Here is a 22452-nt window from a genome sequence, read left to right on the forward strand (position 1 = left end):
TTACAGGACGCACTCTCTGAGCCCACCCAGCTTGCTTGCTGTGTACATGGTAACTTCACATCAGCCCGTCTTTGCGACAAATGAGAGTGCAAGGTATTGCTCTTGATTTTTTCACTAAAGACAGAAATGAAGGGGGAAAAAACCCAATACATCCGTATAAGTCAGAATGGGCAGCCATAGATCTCTGAAATAACGAAGCTAATTAGCATTGAGCAGACTTCTGATGTCAGATTTGGATGGTGGTAGACTTGCTGTAGCACTGACATTCAGGTTCTGCTCCTTTAAGAAATTATATGAGGAAAGAAGGCCAATAACGGCTATATATCCTAGAGTAACTTCCCCTTCACTTGTTAAATACTGAGCTAAATGGCAACTTTACAAAACTATTTCAAGTATTCATTATCACAGTGAAAATGTGAGACCAAGGTTCGAATGAATGAGTTGGAAATTCTTGTGATGAAAAAGGCAAGGGCACTAAATCAAAACATATACAAAATGCTTCAACGCATTTCTTTTATGTGATATGAATAGATTGTCCATAAAAAGTTAGAAAAATTAAGATAAATTATATATTAGTACCCCTTCCCAGCCACACTGTCTATAAAAATTCGGAAGAGTGTACTGGCGTTTCAATCTACGGTAAAAAGGCCTGGCCTTGCAGACACCTTCTCCGTGCACGCGTTTTCCCAGGAGTAAGTTTATTTGCTGTCGTCACTTTCTAAAAGCTGCGTTTTAATTGTGAACCTTACTGACTCATCAGTACACCCAGCTGATGGGGACCCACTGTGGCTCCATCCTCAGGTGCTCTATGGCAGTTTGTAGTTTCTCAAAGGCTTTGTCTAGATTGTCGTTTACGATGATCAAATCAAAATAGTGGTTGTATGCTCTCTGAATTCGTGCACTTTCATCCACTGTTTTCTTCAAGTCAGAGTCCTGTCAAAGAGTTTTAAAAGGAAATGTTTTTATTGTAATGTATATTTACTTGCTCAAATAGCAACTCAGAGTGAACATAAGAAATTAGTAGCTTGGATAATTTTTTATTGTGATTCTGATATTCATTCTCAAAATCTAATCCATAGAGTGTTAAAAAGACATTACCACCTGTTCCTGTACCCATCTTCCCAGCCGCGTTCATGTGTGTGCTTATGAGTACCCTGTATCTTCTGTTTCATTGACATTTAGGATAAGATTCCTAATTTAAAAGACTGCTGACAATAATTTTAGGATGAAATCTAATGGACTCTAGATTATGGAACCCAATTTCTAGTGACTGTTAAGCTCAAAGCTAAATTTGCTGCCTATTTCCAGGAAAGAAAATCTTACAAATGTATTTTCGAAGACTAACTTCACATTATTATCATTTTTTTGCTAGCATTATTTATATATTATAGAATATTTCTAGTCATTTTAGAATGATGTAGGGGAATACATAATGGGTTCTGCATGAATAAGAAAAGCTTTTACAAGTGTTTTGAAATTTCACAATTCTACATGTTCTTCAAATATTGAGTTTCTATTAAAGTGTCTACTGTGTTTCATTATTTATGGATATAACGATGAATAAGACAGAGGGGGTTCCTACCCTATAGTGAAGGAGACAGATAAAGGGCAAATAAACACAAGAACTTGTGGAGTTGTAGTAAGTTCTATAAAATAAAAAAATCAGGAACAACGCATTTTAAGAGATCTACTTACAAAGACACTGAATACATTACTTTTAAACTGAGAACCAAGTGGGAGAAAGAGCATTCTGGGCAGTGAAAACAGCAATGCCAAATCCAAGCGGGAAATGCCTGGACACACGTGTGAAGACATCAAAAGACCAGGAGGCACAGACAGTTATGGGGCGAGGGGAGTAGTAAGTTGAGATGAACACGGAAGAGGTCATGAAGGACCCAGATGCAATGGAGACATTCCTGGATTATGATGGTGGCAAAAGGTATGGAAATGACCCAGACTATTTACCTATGTTGGTGATAAAACCATTAGGATTAGCTGATGGGCTGGATGTGCAAAGTGAGGAAAATGACTGAATGCAGATGCTCTTGGGCTTCTAGCATGAGTTAAGCGGGTGGGTTTAGAAGATGCAGAGTAGGGATGGAGAGAACATGATTTTTTGGGGGGGTGGGGGTGGGGGAGGGAAAGCAAATGTTCTACTTTGTACACGTTAAGTTTAAGATGCCTGTGAGGCATCCAAGTAGGTGACTGGTTACGCAGGCCAGAGCTCTGAGGCCCGAGTTATCTATATATAAATTAGGAACCACCAGCATAACAATAGGAAAAGGACAAATTGTAGGAGGAAGTAATATTGTTAACCTAAAAAGAAGTGCTCACCGTCAAAAGCTTGGTAGCAATGCCAGCGTCCACCACAGCTTTGTGCATGGCGCGCAACGTCTCCAGCTCCGGAGCAGCGATGAAGACAACGTAGGGCATGAACTCCGATGTCCTCAACACCTTCAGGGCCTGTGCAGGAGAACCACCGCACACCGGCTTACACAGGATTAGAATTTGTACTGTTTCCCTTTACTTTTCACTAAATAACCAAAGTCTATCTGCCTCTTCCTAAGGATTAAGAATATAATTGAACACTTGCCCCACTTCTATCCTTTGATTACATACAGTACTTTCCTAAAACAGTGACCCATTGTGTTCTGACCTCTCTACTCTTTGAGCTTCCTGAACAAAAAAAAAGCATTACATTAATGAAGGACCCAAAAGTCAGCAAGAACACTGTAAATGTTTTTTTTATGTTAATTATAGAATTCTGCTAATACTGAAAAAACTAGAAATAATTTCATTGTCTACTAGCTGGAGAGTGGTTACATAAGTTAATATATGTCTATATTATGAAATATTATGCAGCAATTACAAAGAATAAAAAAAGCTCTACAGCAATCAACATGAAAAGGTCTGCAAGAAACATCCTATTCCCATATAATAAAAGGGTAATATTGACCCTAACAGCAGAATGACCGGTCACTATGACACAACACTGACCACCAGGGGGCAGATGCTCAATGCAGGAGCTGCCCCCTGGTGGTCAGTGCACTCCCACAGGGGGAGCTCTGCTTAGCTACAAGACAGGCTAGTGGCTGCCAGCACAGCGGTGGTGGCGGGAGCCTCTCTTGCCTCCTCAGCAGCACTAAGGATGTCCGACTGCAGCTTAGGCCTGCTCCCCGCTGGCAAGTGGACATCCCCCGAGGGCTCCTGGGCTGCCAGAGGGATGTCTGACTGCCAGCTTAGGCCCGATCCCCCCCGGGGAGTGGGCCTAAGCCAGCAGGTGGCCATCCCCCAAGGGGTCCCAGACTGCAAGAGGGCACAGGCCGGGCTGAGGGACCTCCCTGAGTGCACAAATTTTTGTGCACCGGGCCTCTAGTTATTTAATAAAAAGAACTAAAGGTTTTGTATAGAATTTTTCATTTATGTAAAAGAATCAATAAAAAGAGAAAACTATATATATGTATATGTGTACACATATTATAGGGTGTCCCAAAAAATGTATACACACACTTTAACAGCTGATAGCTATTAAAATGAAATATATTTTAATAAACACTGCTTTTATAATTATTCAGTGTGTGTATACATTTTTTGGGTCACCCAGTATATACTAATATGTGTGTGTGTACGTACACACACACACACACACACAAATATATAATTTTTTACTTAAGGCATACTAAAAAGATAGAAAGATACACACCAAACTCAATAATATTTACCTCTGAGTAGGGAAGCAGAAGGGTGGGAAGGGTCAGTGAGAGAGACACAGAAGGGAATGGGAATGAAATGAGTATTTGTGTGTGTTTGTGTGTTTGGTGGGAAGGGGCGTGACTGCAAATTTTTTCTTTTTAATTATCTTTAATTAAAAAAATTCTTTCAACTACAGTTTAAGTTCAGTATTATTTTACATTAGTTTCAAGTGTACAGCACAGTGGTTAGACAATCATATACTCTATAAAGTGCTCCCCCTGATATTTCCAGTACCAACTGGCACTATAATAGTTATTGCAGTATTACTATATTTCTGAGGCTGTACTCTACATCCCCGTGACTATTTTGCAGCCTGGTTTAAATTTTTAATTTCACATTTTCTAACGTATGCATTTATGTATTACTTGAACAAGTAAACAAATACTAAACTTCTGTCATGCTTCTAGTGCTTGGCTAATCGATCAGAGATTTATTTAACTAGTGGATGCATAACAAGGTTCTCCATCAGGTAATGGAGGGAAAGGGCTACCATCACAATCTCCAATCAAAACAAAATAAAACTTAAAATCAGCTTTGGAATCCACGCAGCTTACTTGTGGGTTGACATCCAAAATGCAAGTTCGGCCAGTTTGGACAACTTCAAGGATAGAGTTAATCTTGGTTCCATAGAGATTTCCTTCATATTCCCCATGTTCCAAGTACTTTCCAGCTTTAATATCTGCTTCCATCTCAGACCGCGACACGAACTTGTATGCCTGGCCATCTTTTTCATCTTCCCGTGGTTTCCTTGAGGTAACTAAATAAAATAATGTTGAGAATTTACACAAAGAGAATGCAGGGTTTTAGAAAACAGACTAAAATGAACAGGGTAGCTTAGATGCTTCTGTTTAGTGCCTGCGGCCAAATCTGCCTGCGGCTCATTTTTGCAGATAAAGTTTTACTGGACCACAGCTACACTCCTTCTTCCTACCCATGCTTCACTTGTTTTATACTGGTGGAGTAGTTGCGGGAGAGACTAGATGACCTACAAAACCTAAAATATTTACCACGTGGCCCTTGAGAAAATAGTTTGCTGATCCCTCATTTATAGGAACGCTTTAAAAGGTAGTCCCCGATATATAATTTGTATCCAAAAAATGTGCTAGATAAGGTCAGTCAGTTTGAAACTCAAAATATGGTTACCGGGAAGCAGAGTCCTGCATCTAAATTCTTAACTGTGGTGAATCCTAGGAAGTGTGAGGTAGGTTGCAAGTGAGTGTATTTTCCAGCTGACCCGCACTTACTCCCCCTTCCTAAGGCACATCAATTATGTCCTCTCTTTTCACGTTAACATTTCCTAATTGAGTGCCAAGCAACTGAGCAAAGTTCTCCTACTCTTAGTTGGTATTATCAATTTTCTGAAGTGTACTTTACCCACAAATTATCCTTTATTTTGTCTCAATGCCTTTCTTTCAGCTTCCTGCTTATTTATACTCCTAATTATTATATTTTGTGCTTTAGTGGTGGAACTAGCCACCTCAAAGTTATAAAGGTCTATTAACTTTCTCTCTTCTGATCTGATCTGTGTATTCTTGTTCAGAGAATGAGAACAAAGGCACCAAGTGGAAAGTTAGAGGAGCCTTTTGTCTGACATTGTAGAGCTCTACTAGTAAATGCTTTCAGAGACATACCACGCCCCTGCAACTTGGGCCATCCTAGGAACAGACTATTATCACCTTTCAAACTGTTGCAAAGATGCAGAGATAGGTACTCTCTGCCAACCTGTTAATACTAGCTTGGAGGGAGGGAAGGAGGGGAGGAGAGGGAGAGGGGGCACCAGAGAGCTACTTTCAAATTTAGCCTTAATCTGAGCTTGGCTGGATCAGATATAAAAAAGTTTTCAACTTCTAATCAAATACTTATGCATGCAGAATATCTGAAGAAACCATTAAACACATACACTTAAAATTAGAAAGTAATCCAGATCAAAAGGTGATGGTATTCAGACTCTCTATAACAGTGGTTTTCAACCTTGGCTGCACAAAACTTTTATAAGAACAAAATGAACTTCAAACTCAATAAATCAAACAAGCGTTGCCGAGGATGTGAAGAAAAGAACAAACCCCTGTGCGTGGTTGTGGGAACGTACATTGGTGCAGCCAATGGGTATTTTTCCATTGATTTTTTTTTTTTTTTAGGGAGAGTAGAAGAGAGAGGAAAAGGCAGAGAGAAACATTGATGTGAGAGAAACACATCAACTGGTTGCCTCCTGCACGTGCCCCGACCAGGACTTGGGCCAGGGAGAAGCCTGCAACCAAGGTACATGCCCTTGACTGGAATAGAACCCGGGACCTTTTGGTCTGCAGGCCGATGCTCTATCCACTGAGCAACCCGGCTAGGTCTGACAGTGAATTTCTTAACAGAACTGGATTCAAGAGCTACATCTTTTGAGTTTTACAATCTAGAATTTCTACTCTCTGCTCAATAATCCATCAGATATAGGGCAGAAAATATACATCTTCAAATACAAAGATGCACAAATGACATCCCATACACCATTTCTTGTGAAGTTACAAGAGGATGTGCCCAGCAAAACAAGGTCATAAACCAAGAAAGGAGAATGGGGCCCAGGAACAACAGTTTCGAGCCAGGGCAGCAGCAAAACGAGAGACATCACTGTGGCCACAATGGGGCAGTCGAGGCACAGCCCATGGTGCTCACTAGTAAAAGGACTGAGGTCTGAGTCAGAGGTCTCCAAGCAGAAGTTATGGCTTCATAGATAAGTGAGTCTTTGGCTTAAAACAAAACTATACACATAAAACCAAGGTAAAGAGAAGAAAACAGGACGTCTAGTGATGGCTGGGCGGGGGAAGAGGGGAGGCTGTGCAAGAAAATAAGACGGGTTAACTGAAACCAGAGTGACCGCTACACTGGAGGACAGTCAGAAATAGCAGAATGAAGACAATTAAGAAATCGGGAAGGCTATCAGAAGAAATAGCAAAAAGAAAGAGAAGCAACTGATTCTAGTAAGTAGGCCCAAGGCGGGGGTAGAGGAAAATAGGGGGCTATTTTTTCCATTATTTAAGTACTACTTGATTAAAATAGTGTACATGTATTAACTTGCTGAAAAGAAAATACTTTACAGCTCTTTGACCACAGTGAGGCTTTAATAACTACTGAACTAGGATTTGTCTGAGTTTTGTGATTCATGTGCTTACAATGGAAAGTCTTCCTCTGAAGGGATTACAAACAGCACATGAGGGCAACAATAAGGTTACTCCTCCAACCAAGCCCTAAGAACTTCAGCAATGAGATCACTCACCGAGAATTAAACCTCAAAACAAGCTGGATAACAGAGAAACTCTAAAACTCATTGAAAAGAGACGGAGTGACATTAGGCTATGATCTGACTCAGGACAGCTTAAGCGCCCTAATATATGTTAAGAAATACTGGGTTAGTCACGAAGGGGGCAGCAATAGCGGCACAGAAAGGGGAGGCAACACTGGCTCGTCTCCTGCCTTGTTCAGGGACAGAACATGTAAGTTCCGAGAAGGGAAGGCTAGTGCATCTTCGAAATAAAGCAAATGTGTATTAGTCCTTATAATAAGCCAGTGATATCATCTCACTCCTTGATGTAATCCCACTCTCATCAAGCATACTTCTGACAATACTACTGAACTTTACATGTAGATATGCAAATAAGGAAAGAATGCAAAAATCATAAAATGACTGTTTGGTTCAAGTAATGGTTATACTTCCCATCAGCATCGTTTTCTTTTCTCTATCAATCTCTGTGCCCTTAATTAACGCCACCTGCCCTGGAAGATGAGTCCCTCCTGCTGTGCTACCCAAAACCAGGACCATGACCTTGCAGGCTCACACAAGTTAACAAAGGGATGGCCACACTGAGAGGTGACTGAGGACCCAGCAGGCTTCTCCCTTTACTTTACACCAAAATGGGTGAAAAATACAACTTTTCCCATAGACATTGGAAGTAAAAGAAACTACAGAGTTAATGCTGCGTATGCCACAACTCTTACTACTTGTGCTTAGCATTTCTGAACAACAGTTTGGAGGAGCGACTGCCACCAGGCGGCAGGCTGACGGGAATAGTGCTACCTCCAGACGGCGGTAGAGTAGCTGCCAATATCTTCTATTTGCTTGTTTTCATTGACATAATAAAAAACTATTTGGGACTAAAGATCACAATTATCTGCCCCCCCTACGTTTTCTTGCCAATTAAACACAGAAGAAAACACACAACTTACATGGCACCGTGGTTCCAAATCTAGTGGGATTCAATACTATGAACCTGTTTTTCAAGCTTCTTCGTCCCACACCTTGAGCTCCTATTAATACTAATGTCCTTCTCTGGAAGGGAGGCATTCTGGCTACCTCCTCGTAGATCTGGATTTCATGACGGTCAAATTCTGCAGGTAAAGGAAATGGGAAACACCACATTCAATTGTCTTTCATGTGGATGAGAAACTTCTGCTATGCTGTTCAGTAATGATGTAATAAGCATGCTAGTGAAATATCACTTGAATTGTACTCAGCACAGATTTGTTTTTATTAATTTGATAAAGTACAAGAAGTTATTTTATATTTTGATTTAAACATCTGCTGCCATCCATTTGTTTCTTAAAAATTTGTCCAGCCAAGCTAGAAAAATGCCCATGCTTTATCCTTATCAAATATTCTATCGATGAAACCTTCTTATGAATTCTTGAGTAGAAATAATTCCTTTAATATAAATAATCTGGTGACAACTTGCTTATATAGTTTATTTGGCTAAAAAGTGTGTATCAACTATGGAGGACAGCAGTATACCTAGCGAGGCTGCTTCAATAAGTCCTTATAGAATGAGTGTGCCCTCCCAGTGACATCAATGAGTAAGTCCTTATAGAATGAGTGTGCCCTTCCAGTGTCATAAATGAACAAGTACTATCTTGGTGACTCTGCAAATAAGTTGGATTAATAAATGCATATAGACAACATACTGACATTTAAATATTAAGATTCTGAAAATATGTATAAAATAAAATATAGGATCCAAATTATTTTCACTGGAAATACATTGCAAAATTATATTCATAGTCAATGGTGAAATTACAAATTTTCTATTTTATAAGAAAGACTAAAGAACACATATTTCATGAATAATAAGGCTAAACTGAGTTTGAAATATTCTATTCCCATCATTATAGCTATCACTCTCAATCTATAGTAAGAATACTCCTTAGGTTATTTTAACAGCAACTCTTTGCAGTTTCCCCACAGTAGCTTAACCAATGTTGAGGAAGAGCCTATTATCTCCTTATTTATTATATTATAATTTATTGTTATATTTCCCTTAGAGTAGTGGTCGGCAAACTGCAGCTCGCGAGCCACATGCGGCTCTTTGGCCCCTTGAGTGTAGCTCTTCCACGAAATACCACGTGCGGGCGTGCACGGACAGTGCGATTGAAACTTCGTGGCCCATGCTCAGAAGTCGGTATTTTGTGGAAGAGCCACACTCAAGGGGCCAAAGAGCCGCATGTGGCTTGCGAGCCGCAGTTTGCTGACCACTGCCTTAGAGTATGCAATTTAGTTTATTACCAGTGGAGAGGCAGCTCTGAAGTCAAGAAATTGCTTTAAAATTGACAATCCTTCGACTAAGCCTCCAGAGCTGCACGGCACTCCTATCAGCCTCTAAACCAGCGGTTCTCAACCTGTGGGTCGCGACCCCTTTGGCGGCCAAACGACCCTTTCACAGGGGTCGCCTAAGACCATCCTGCATATCAGATATTTGCTTTACGATTCGTAACAGTGGCAACATTACAGTTATGAAGTAGCAACGAAAATAATTTTGTGGTTGGGTCACAACATGAGGAACTGTATTTAAAGGGCCAGCAGGTTGAGAACGACTGCACTGAAAGGAGAAACAAAGGCAGTTGTCCTATTTATCTTTCCTTAAGTCTAAAAGACTTAAGAAAGAGTCCTCCTGGATCAAACCAAGATTCACTGGTCAGTACTATTTTCCCAAAAGAGCCATGGACAATGTTATTCCTGAATATAGTTGCCTTTAATCATAACTCTTTCAGACCTATATAAAGGCATTTTGCTCTTTAGAAATGACACATAAATTATCAAAATTCTCTGAACAAATAGCTTCAATTATAACATTGCTCCTTTATTAATATAAGCATCCTAAGCAATTCACTGTGCTGCAAATTATACTCATAAAACAAGCACACTGGTCATCGTATAAGCATATATAACATCAGAATTTAAATGTCCTCATATTAAATTATACCACGTGTTCACATGCCAACCCCTTGAACTGGGTACTAATCTGAATTATATTCACTGAAAATTATATACGTAGACTCTATGCCACACCAATTAACATTATAAAGCTATTCCACTTGGACTTCTCAAAAAGTACTGCAAACACACCTGCATTTCTGGTGGTGAGATACATCATCTTTTTCTTTTTTTTGCTACTTAGGGTTCCACAAAAAGGCCCTAAAGGATGAAAAGACAAATAAAACTTGAATGTCAAAATATGATACAATTGCCCTGTGGATTCGACAGGGGTGGGAGCATGATCTTCCCAGTGTTGCATCCTACAAAGCAGAAGGGGGCAGGTGAGCCACACTGAATTCTGGTACCATACCAGCAGGTGGCAGAACGGGATCGAAACGTTTACTTTTGAGAGACACAATAAACAGATAGATGGGAGGGATTAACTCTAGACACACAGGAAATAAATTCACTTGCTAATTCAGATGAAAGAGGCAAAGAAAGGTGCCCACAAAGGACAGCTTGTTACTTATGATGTGGAGCGCATCACCTGAATTGTCCCAGTCTCTTCTAACAAATGCCTTTCTCTTCTCTTCCAGGAACTGGCTTGGAATGAGACCAGCGCTTCCTCCCTCTTTTACATGGCTAGCCTAGAATCAAATTAACGAATTGCATATCTCAGTGACCAAAACTTGAGACGATATTCTAAAAAGTAGAACAAGCAGTAGTCAGTAAAAAAATACCACATTTGCTCTTAAAACTGACCTTGAGATTTAAATCCACGGCATTGTCAAGTCATTTAAACACTTTAGCACTGAGGAGTCAAGTGGCACCTAGTCAACCCACCCACCATCTGTAAGAAAATTTTGGGGCCAAAATAAAAAAGTACACAGGCACTTTAAATGACTAAAACTTTTTATTTTTAACACCAAGTTAGTCAAAGAACGGAAAGAAAGGAATGCTAGTGTATACGTATTTACAGGAAATTTTATCTAGCATCCTTTAGTAGGATATTACAATCGGCTTTAATCCTACCATGCTGGTATTTCCTGACGCCAAATCAAAGAGAAAGACAGCATTTAATTCACGCTATCAGCAATCTGAGTATCCTGAGAAAGGGTAAGTCTAAAAGAGTAAAACTTCACCTACTGTCAAGAACTAACTTTCAAAGTAAAATCCAAAGAAGTGCCAGTTTAATATAGTGGCTGGAGAACTGGCTACTAGTGGCTTCTCCCACAAAGTTAGTGACTTTATTATAACAAACTTGCATTAAAAAAATCTGGTACATTTTTAGCAATTAAAATCCTGAGGAAGAAAAAAAAAGATTAAAACGAATAGACCACAAAATGCAGGAAGAAACTGAGACAATGGTGAAAAGGATTAGATGACAGATGGCATTCAAAAAGTGGGGGGAAAAGACAATATTGGAAAAGTTCAATAAAAGAAACAGCCACAGAAGGCAGATTTTTCAGGTGAGCAGTCTAGGAAATTCAGTAGAAACTTCTTGAAATCATGAATCCTATTTAATTTACTCGTTTCTTAGTCTTCTAACCTGTTGCACAGTGCACTTGTACATATTGATGTCTTAATTCACTGTAACTATAAGAACACACTAGTGAGATTGTTCTCATTCTTGTAACTCATTCCCCTTAGAAGCCACTATAACTTATTAGGGCTAATGTGAGTTTCTGATATCTCAGTCTGATTTAGAGTTCGGTGCTAGGTCCTGGTCCTTCCTCTCACAGCTTGTTCTTCAATGAGACTCTGACAGTTTAAGGGAGTTTAGACTTTCTGATTTCTTAGTTTCTCCAGTTCTGAACACTGTGGCTGTTGGCCAATGTAAACAATAACAAAAACAGACTTATGGCTGCTAGAGATTTCTGAAAGCTGTATTAAGGGAAGGAGGAAGAACATCATCATCACACAGCTTTGGAAAACGGAAGGGGCAAAATACAGTGCTAACACACATCCTTTCCATACGCACAGAAGTCAATCCACGATCAAAAACAACACTGACAATAAAGCATAACTTCATTTCTCGGGAAATGAAAGAGGTGGGCAAATAGCTTTAAGAGCTTAAAAAATTATGCTTTATTTGCCATGAAAGTATTCAGAGGGAAGGGAGACAAGAGAACGATTACTACAACCACAATAAAAGACTCCTTAGTTAAAACTAACAAAAACACTGAAAAGGGAGGACCCCAAATGAGTTGTTCCTGCCTAATTCTGTATCTTACTGCAGTCACCCATGGGGAAGCACCAACAGGTCTAATCCCTAAACCAGTAGTGGCACCACAAGCTAGTTAATTCTGCATTTATTAACGGCCATTCACAAATTCCCTCTCACTTTGGTCCCCTGTCCACAAAATCAGCAGCCCTGCAGCCGGAGTTGTTCATGCAGGTAAAACCATTGAAAGGAATGCTTATACCTTCTTCCTGAATATGCAGATACTGGCCACATTAAGGTTGAAATTAAAAAAAAAGCAGGTGAGGAAATTCTGAGCAGCACACTCACCTGCCACCAATTTGGATCTTCTCTGTTTACAATCTGAAGAATTTCTCCTTTTGAAAACTTCAATCCTGCTTCTTTGCAGGGAATCAGGTTATCGTTGTATGGATTATAATCAAAATGACATTTCACAAATACCTAAAACACACAATTAAAAGTATTATTAAAACAATGAAATGAAGTGAAAACAATTAAAAGTACCATAGATGTATTATTTATAACGCGATTTTTGAAACCTTTTTCAAACCACATTGATTTTATTGTAATTGACAATGTATTTAATACTTCAATTATGGAACTTGTCTCTCTCAAATAAAAATTAAATTATTAGAACATTAATAATTTGGTATCAGAAAAGAAAATATGAAATAAACATTACACCACATTAACATCCTAAACAATATATGCAGTTGATTTAAGGCATATATTTCAGATATATTAGGACTGACTTTTTGAAAGGGCTCTGAAACCAAAATTAAATAATGAAAGTTCATGTGGAAGTCAGACCCGAAATATATTTAGTAACCTTAAAAGGTAACTACATAGACTTACACTGGCCAAAACTAGTGTGGAAAATACTTTTCTGGAATCATCTTGCTCTGATTTAAATCAGTATTAAATAAGATAAATACTGAAAAGGCCTGGAAACTATTTTAAATTTATTTAATTATACAAATTTCTTTTAAATCTGTTTTATCAATATAAATATGTCAGTTACCAATTAGTTATGATCTCCAGTACCTACAGTATTTTGCTTAGTCACTTTAATTTGAATTCTAATTAAGCTAAGCATTTTCAGTATTTGATGGCAAGTTCGGACAGATTACTTTCTTAAAACAATTTTATTCATGCATATTTATAGAAATTCAAATTTTATCTTCTAAAGAACTTACTTAGCATTAATCAGCAAGTAAACTTTAACAAGCAGGAAAACACATAATTAGTGAAAATAATGTTATTTTTCTACTTATCATACTTCTATAAATATAACCACACAAGATATTCAAATAACACAAGCAGATATTATTAGTGTAGTAAAATGCAATATTGTGGATGCATATTAAATAATTTAAAAATAACTAAATTTGGAAAATTTGATAAAATTTTAGTTATTTACAATTAGATGATTTTCAAAGAAAGCATTCTGAACATTTTCAATAACTTTGGAAAGGCTAAATATTAATGCCTAAAAAATCAGTAAGCCAATAATTTTTTATGATCTGCAATTTTAGAAATATCTAAATGCAAGCATACAAGTAATATTACGCTTGCCTAAAATGTGACAACTGACTAACTTGACAATAGCATGCAGCTCAATGATTTGGCAATGGAGAAAATCCAAAATGATTAAGTTTAATCAAGGTAGATTTAGTTGTCTGATAGGACAGAAAAACCGAGCAGCAGAGAATGCCCTGGAATAACAGCATACCTGACGGACGTGGGCTGGATGCCTCTCCATACTGATGCCACTCTAAAAATACATTTTTCATCGCATAAATAAAGCCAGGCTTTAAAGGGATAATGAATCAACAAAATATAAACCAACACTGACCCATCTTATTACTTCACTCATTTAGTCAAGCAACTACTTCCTGAAAGAATTGTCCATATCTGAATATTATAAATCAAAGCAGCAAAACTATAGAGGGGTTTGAATGAGGCAGATGAGTATGCAAAGTTGTAAAACTACTGGGCTATGCCTTACTTCTCAAGAAAGCTGCACTGAATGAATAATAAGGGCACCCTGTCTAAACATGTCTATATTTATTATTCTTATCTGTGGCAGAATATGTTTGTTACCATAAAGCTTTCTGAGGAAGTCCAAATTTCAAACATTCATTCCTCTACTCCCATAAAATTGTTCTGAAAATGTCATTATTTGTGGAACAAAAATTATACCGTTCAAATGTAAAGAATTTCTAGAAGAAATAATTTTTATTAATTTATCAAATTAATTTTGGAACATAGTAAATTGGTTTTACTTTGAAAATTTGTCTGAAAAAAAAATTAATGAACCCAATCTTTGATCTAAACATTTGTAATGAGCTTAAAGTCATTAGATATTTGTCAGGTATAATTACATTTTATTAAGTGCATTTTAAAGTGTTTCACTAACAGGCTATGGATGTTAACTATTCACTTGTTATTATAAAGTTGCTAAACACAACCTAAAGTATTTCAATCCCATATTCTGAATGACTAACAATCTAAAGAAGATGCAAGAAAGAAAAGGAAGTACAAACGGCTTTTAAACATAGGAGGAGATATTCAACCTCACTCAGAATAGAAAAATAAAATTATAACGTTTCTTCCCGTCAGATTAGCAGAATTCCAAATACGTGAATATACCATGGCTAGGTCTATGGCCAATAGCCATTTTTCTAACAGATTGTGAAAAAACTGGTTCAATCCCTTGGGAGGACAATTTGGCAGTAACTATCAAAATCACAAATGCAAAATCTCTCCACCATAGCATCCCACCTACGGGAATGTATTCAATAGCAATGCTATGCAGACCTATATAAAGTGACTTATGTAGAGGACTATTAGCAACTGATTGAAAAAGATCAGACACAACTTAATTACTTAACAATAGGGACTGATGAAACAAATGATGGCAAACTTACATAATATAACACTGCAGATATTAAATAAAAAAGGGGGGATATATTTCAACAAGCAGACTATGTACCAAAAAGGAAACAAGACAACATAGTTAATTGAAAAACAAACAAACAAACAAAAAAACAAGGTTTAGAGTGTGCATACTATGTTATGTAACCTTTTCATTAAAAAGGAGGTGGAAGGGGAAAAAGAATATATAATTCTTACTTACTTGCATATGAATAAAGAAACCCTGGAGAGATACTAATAGCATGGTATCTTATGGAGGGAGTGAGGGTTAAGTTGGTAGAGAATTAGGGGGGAGGTTTTAACTGACTACGAATTTATATTGCTTGAATTTTGAACTGTGGGAATGATTCGTTTATTCAAAAATTAAATTTTTATGGTAATAAAAGATAAAAATTACTCCTGCTTCTAAGATGAAATAACAAGGATCCTCCAATCTGAAACAACTAAAAAACTGGACAAAATATATGAAACATTTGTCAAGGTACTGGACAACGAAGACAGTGATTCCTAAAAAGTGGAAACTAGGGGAGCTATACCCTGGATCCAGCTAACTGCACAGAAAGGTTTCCACTTTGCAACTCGGGAAAAGGAAAGTGGTGGAGCCGGGCGGCCACCACGCTGAGGAGACGAGCAGGAAGACCAAGATGGCCTCACACGGGGCTAAAAGGCCTCGCATTTTCCATCGTTCAGATCCGTTCACCAACTGTAGAATTTACAGCGGAATTTGGGCCAAAGTCCTAGCTATTAATATTATAAAAATTTATTTTTCCCGCAAAAGTCCATTATGGTCATTGTGAGCTTGTAAGAATTCTGGAGTTTGGACCACAGGGGGCTGGAATCTTTCTAAGTATCCAAACTAATAGGTAATTTTAAAAAGTAAATCTTTGGCTCTACTTTTCCAAATGCAAGTGTGCCGATTCATGATTCTTTTGAAGACAAGGTCTCACTCTAGCCTTCATTTCACCAAAGTTCATTATAAGCCTATATACTCCGAAGTCCAATTTACATACTAAAATCATGACTAAATATTGTACCCTACCCTCTGAATAACAATATAAAACCGGTATTCAACATGTTATTTCAAAGAATTGCACAGAAATACAAAAACTAGCCTTTTACACTAGTAGCATCTTAAAGAAACACAATTTCACTCACACATGTAACAATAAATTTCTGGAATAAAGTGAACAATTAAAGATATCTAAAACACTGGTAGATATTTCCTATTTCTATATTATCTAGGGTTGAAAACCCTCTCCTCAGTTCCAACATTCTCACCATAATCGTCAACTGCTTCTTTGTAATGAATAATTACTTCATTATTTTTTTCTTCCTTTACAATTCTATTACACCAGCAATTTTCAACCTTTTTCATGTCATGGTACACATAAACTAATTACTAAAATTCTGCGGCACACCAAAAAATATATTTTTGCTGATCAAAAAAAAAAAAGGTATAATTTTGATTCATTCACCCCAGACTGGTAATTGTGTTGTCTGTTGTCATTTTTTATTGGACAATCTAAAGGAAAAGAGGTCAGCGCCCCTAAGTAAATACTCAGGTATTGAATAGTTTTTTGTTTGTATGTTTTTAAATAAAATTGTTTTTTTAAATTGATTTCAGAGAGGAAAGGAGAGGGAGAGAGAGAGAGAGAAACATCAATGATAAAAGGGAATTGATCAGCTGCCTCCTGCATACCTCACACAGGGGATCGAGCCCGCAACCTGGGCATATGCCCTGACCGGGAATCAAATCGTAAACTCCTGGTTCATAGGTCGACACTCAACCACTGAGCTATGCTGGCTGGGCCAGGTATTGCATGTTTTAAAAATTCTTGCAGCACAGGGGTTGAAAATTGCTCTTCTAGCCCATCCCATGTACACTGAGCTACAGGCGGTTGGGACTACATTATTCTCTCACAGGGGCTGGAACATAACAAGTATCAAAAAATATTTGCTAGATTAATGACTAAAAGGCTTTATGTTTTTTTTTTAACCTAGCTGTATGTTACTGAAATGGCAGTTTGTGGTGTTCACAAAAAGATTTCTTCACTAATTCCTTTATAGTGGTAAGATGAGGTTGTTTAAAAATTCAAAAATTCACCCGTGACAAAATAAGGCATATCAGAACAATTAAATCAGACAGTTTTGCCCCCTCTTTTCTTTAGCAAAAGTGTAGCAACTGGTGGCTAGTTATATCCAACGGTGTGATAAAAGTAACCTAAAGATTACCAAGAATCTTATTACTAACCTGTTGAGGAATAATGGAATCTCTATAGCTTGGTAAGATTTTTAGGGTGACACTTCCACTAATATTTTTCAGTAACTCTTGTAATTCCTTTGGATTGTTTCCAACCTCGTGGCCATTGACTTCTTTAATGATATCTCCCACGTGGAGCAGACCTTGTCGATCTATCATGCCTCCATGAAGGATTCGGGCGATTACCAGGTCATTGTTTTCAACCCTGAAGGTTACACCCTAAAGGAAATAAGGAATGAAATGGTCATTGATTTTAGACTTAAAAATAAGTCTTAAAAACTCATGAATATATATATATGAAAATAGTTCTAAAAGTAGGCGAGTGGATCATTCCTGTTTTTCCCATGTTCTCTCCTGTGTCAAGAGTCAAATCGCCTTAAACCATGTGCAATTGTGACAACATATACCACCCTTATAAAAGGACTTCCATGGTAAGTCCTCTTAACCTGAGAAAGTGAAAAATATATTAGGCTGCACTCCACAGGATAAAAGTTACCTCAAAGGAACAAGAAAAGACAGATATGCCTTGTTCCTGGCTTTTCTTTTTCACCATTTCACTGTTTTTATAGTCAGGATCCAAAAATAATAATTTTAAGTAGGAAATTATAAACTTCACTACTTATAGACCCCTCCCTACCATTTCTTCACTTTTTAGTAACAACTTTTTTCTGTGTTTTGCTACTTCATTAGCAAGCAATCTGAGCTAATTTCTTCTAAGGGCATAGGAAAAAAATAAAGTACTTATTCTGGCCTCTAATTCAATTTAACTTTTATCTTGGTTTAATTTTGTATGCTAAATCATGTTGAAACAGCATCAGGAGTATATTTTATACAGAGGCCAAAAACCACATAAAACAAAAACAAATGAAGTTTTCATGATGATACGAGTTATGAAAGAGAAGAAAATGAGAGCAGGGCTGAGCAACAGTGTGGCAGCTTCAGTTTGAAGAAGGCACCAATTTATCTACTCACCAATGGCTCCCCCGCTCTTTTGTGAATACCAAGAATACGGATGGCATCGACTGGTAATAACTGATTGTTAACAGAATTATTCATTTCCGGGCTTGATGGAGGTGAGTCATAACACTTTGATGCCACAATATCATGGGCTTCCAAGAGTGACTGTAAGGATTCAAAACATAAAGCTAGGTTAAAAAAAATTTTTGAGATGTTAAAATGCAAGTTCAAAAACCATAAATCAAAATGCAAAGAAGAGCCCGGCTGGCATGCCTCGGTGTTTTGAGCATAGACCCATGAACCAGAGGATCACTGTTCAGCGCCCCATCAGAGCACATGCCCAGTAGGGGGCGCGTAGGAGGCAGCTGATCAATGATTCATCATTGATGTTTCTAACTCCCCTTCTCTCTCTGAAATCAATAAAAACATATATTTTTTTTAAATATGAAGGGAGCAAATGTCAACTGGTTCAAAATATAAATAACATACAGGTTTCATGGATAATTTCTGACTATTTCATAAAAATATGTGTAAGAGACTAAAGAAAAATTTCAAAAAGGGAAAGGGAACAAATCCGTGTAAGAGGATTATTCCGATAAAGGCTGAAGTCGCTCAAATCTCTAACCTGGTCTTTGTTTTCACTCTGTTCTCTCCTCTTAGGAAATATTCGCTCCTGTGACTTGAACCACTATTTATATATTATTAATTCCCAATTTTATACCTTTGATCCAGATCTTTCATTATGTCAGATTAATAGACTAAAAATCTGCCTACAACATAACACAATTATGATAATTTGAAAATCAAAGAGTTAAGCATTGTAGAGGCCTGAAACATATTGAATTAATGAAAAATCCATAACTCCACAGTGCTATTTAAAAAACAAAAGACTGAAAACACTCTTCATTAATATAGACCAATGCTATTTTAAGTAATTCTTTACTTTGAAAATTGGTAAAGGGAAGGATCAAGCATTTCACTGATGTTTCAGTGGGAAATGCATTACAGAGTAGCTCAATAGCCCACTTGATGAGGAAAAACCCTTTTTATATAAGAACACTGGCTAATAAATGCAGAGTGAGAGAATCTGAAAAATGTCATGTACAACCGCTAATGAAAATATTGATTCAGGCAAGGATTATTAATGTAGGTAAATGGTTGAAAGGAAACAGAATGTGTATAATGCTAGAATAATAATATACTAGATTACTTCTAGTGGAAAAGCTTTCAAAGGAAGGGTTGGACTGCCATTGCCCTTAATCAGGGACCAATCTCAGCGTCAATAGTGGTGGGCCAACCAGGCACTACACATTTCTGATACAATTTAATTCATTTTGCATCACATCATTTAAAATGAATTCGAGTTCCAAATAATTAACCTGAATACCGACCTTTTAGATAGAACTTATGTTTACAGGAACTAGAAAGGATAGATAATAACACAGTAGGGAAGCAACCAGATACATCCAGAAAGTGGGACATGCCACAGGATAATATCCTGACCTCTTCAAAAGGTCAACATCATAACCAAGGGAGAGAGAGATGGTCCAACCAGGTGCTGCACATGGACCGAGGTTGGAAGCCTGTATGTACAAAACAGCTGTAAAGAATATTTTGGCGTCAAATAAAGACATTTGAATATAGTATGTGCACCTGAGACGGAGGTCCACTTAAATGGAAAAGTGGCAATCAATGATTGAAAAAAAGGGTGAATTACAAAATGCCTTGTGAAAAATGATCTCAATTAGTAAAGAAAAGAAAGTACATTTATGCACAGAAAAAAATGGAGGAATATGCACTAAGATAGTATAGTAATTTGGGTCATAAGAATACAATGTCTTAATTTTTGTATTTTTGCTTGCTATTTTCTAGTTTAATGTATTTATTAAACTACATAAATGTATACCTATTAAGTTTTATGTATTTACTTAAAAAAGATAGCTTGTCTAAGAGCACTACCCACATGCTTCTGAGGTATCATAGACCTAATATGACCAGTCACCTCAACATTCACATGTTCAGATTCTGCTAGAGCAGCAGTTCTCAACCTGTGGGTCGCCACCCCTTTGACGGTCGAATCACCCTTCACAGGGGTCGCCTGAGACCATCCTGCATATCAGATATTTACATTGCGATTCATAAAAGTAGCAACATTACAGTTATGAAGTAGCAACGAAAATATTTTTATGGTTGGGTCACAACATGAGGAACTGTATTTAAAGGGCCAGAAGGTTGAGAATCACTGTGCTAGAGTGTTCCTAACCTCAGTGATGCCAATAGTCAGAAATCCTACCCTTAATCAACTTCCCACATCTCTCTTCTGCAACTGTCACATGTAACCAGTCACCACGTCCTGTTGATTTTATGGCTTAAGACTGGAAAATCCTCATTTTATAATGCCATCACAATTTCTTGCCTCAGTACTTAACAATCTAGATCCATAATCCGGCCTCTCCCAGTTAAATGCCTCCTCTCATCCCCACCCATGGTTTCCCATTGTCCTAAGTATAAAGTCCCAATACCTTAGTATGTTTTATAAGGCGTCAATCAACTGGCCCCTCCATAAAGAGTGTCTATGTTTTTGTACCTAAGATACTCATTTCTGTAGGAACCATCTCACTCTACATCTTCATATTTTACATTAACATTGTTGGAGTCAGAGAAAGTCTTTGAGGAAAAAGCAAGGGGTGCTGCCCCCGCCCCCCCCCCAAGATCTTCAGTGGAAAGCAAGTGACACTTTATTTCTCCACCCCACAACCATTTATTACACAGTCCATTCTTTCCCCACTAAAATGTACTATCTCCATCATAAGACAGGTAGCCATATGCGTGTGGATATATTTCTGGGGTTGCTATTCTTATCGATTAATCTATTTTCCTAATGCTGATCCAATACCACACTGCCTTCAATACAGATTTATAAGAAATCTTTTCCACTCCCTTTCTCTCCTGAAACTGGTTTTTCTTTGTTAAAATGATGAACTCTTTATTGATATAGACCAATGCTTAAATTGCACTTATTTTTTGTATCTATGAAAAGTATGTTATGTTCTACTTCCTATCCTTACACTGCTCTCTGATGTCCTAAGGTTATCAACTATACCCCAATCCCAGAAGCAACACTGAAGACATGTATGACTGGTCACAAGGAGGTCTGGGAAACAGTGGTAGTGAGGAAGAAAAAGCCACTATCACGGAGAAAGACGTTTCTAGCATATGGTCTGATGATGAATCAGATTTGGCTTTTTTTTTTTTTTAATTACACAAAGAATAATCCTTTCTGATGTATTTTTGCAACAGACTTCATACATTGATGTAATGTGCTTTAGTTACACGTGTGTTTTTGTATCCTCAGAATATCAGAATATTAAAACATCTATGTTGGAATTTACATTCTGCAAAATATGGACCTAAATAATATCTAAAACCCCATCTCAAACTGGAACTTCACTGTGAAAGGAGACTATTTGGGAACATAGGGGCTTGGAGAGAAGAGCTGGAAGTTTACCTGGAAGTGGGGCTCTTTGAGTATACCAACCAGTTCTGCCACATTCTCATCCACACTGATTAGAGGAGTGATATCTTCAAGAATTTCATTGACTAATTCCAAGTTATTGTCACTGACAGCTTCTAGTTTTGAATCTTCTAGTCTCTCATGAGCCTTTGAAAAGACAGTATAGGAAAAGTAATAACACATATTGTTTGACTCCAGACTGTGGTTTTCCTCTTGATTTGCTTCTTTTTCATAAAGCTTTAAAAGATATGACTTAAAAGTGTGATTCACTGAAACCAAATTGAATACTTCAATCAGAGGCAATATATAGATTTTAAAGTACATATTTTCATGCAGTATAATAAATCTTGGCCTCTATTCCTATCCTAAGCCATGAAAAACTCATTTTTATAATTTAACTATGAGAAAAAGCCAATGGCGCAGTGGTTGAGCATTGACCTATGAACCAGGAAGTTATGGTTCCATTTTCAGTTGGGGAACATGCCCAGGTTGCAGGCTCCTCCATCCCCAGTGTGGGGTGTGCAGGAGGCAGTCGATCAATGATTCTCTATCATTGATGTTTCTGTCTCTCTCCCAGCCTCTCTGAAATCAATAAGAAA

General features: G+C 37.6%; 1 protein-coding gene across 2 annotated transcripts in view; it reads right to left on the reverse strand.

The window, feature by feature from the left end:
• Positions 1 to 484: 484 nt before the first annotated feature.
• Positions 485 to 22452, reverse strand: part of MPP6 (membrane protein, palmitoylated 6) — a 24839-nt gene continuing 2871 nt past the window's right edge. Inside the window, exons 2-12 of one of the 2 annotated variants that reach the window (XM_006779009.2) lie at positions 21848 to 22000; positions 18355 to 18504; positions 17374 to 17601; positions 13918 to 13959; positions 12495 to 12626; positions 10530 to 10629; positions 10133 to 10201; positions 7963 to 8124; positions 4308 to 4510; positions 2335 to 2463; positions 485 to 933 (exon numbers count right to left, since the gene is read on the reverse strand). In XM_006779009.2, the coding sequence (XP_006779072.1) occupies positions 757 to 933; positions 2335 to 2463; positions 4308 to 4510; positions 7963 to 8124; positions 10133 to 10201; positions 10530 to 10629; positions 12495 to 12626; positions 13918 to 13959; positions 17374 to 17601; positions 18355 to 18504; positions 21848 to 22000 (1545 nt within the window). In that variant the 3' untranslated portion in view covers positions 485 to 756. The remainder of the gene's footprint in view (positions 934 to 2334; positions 2464 to 4307; positions 4511 to 7962; positions 8125 to 10132; positions 10202 to 10529; positions 10630 to 12494; positions 12627 to 13917; positions 13960 to 17373; positions 17602 to 18354; positions 18505 to 21847; positions 22001 to 22452) is intronic. The other variant, XM_006779010.2, reaches the window with a different exon arrangement.

This window comes from Myotis davidii, unplaced genomic scaffold (assembly GCF_000327345.1).
Source record: "Myotis davidii unplaced genomic scaffold, ASM32734v1 scaffold168, whole genome shotgun sequence".
Classification (NCBI taxonomy): domain Eukaryota; kingdom Metazoa; phylum Chordata; class Mammalia; order Chiroptera; family Vespertilionidae; genus Myotis; species Myotis davidii.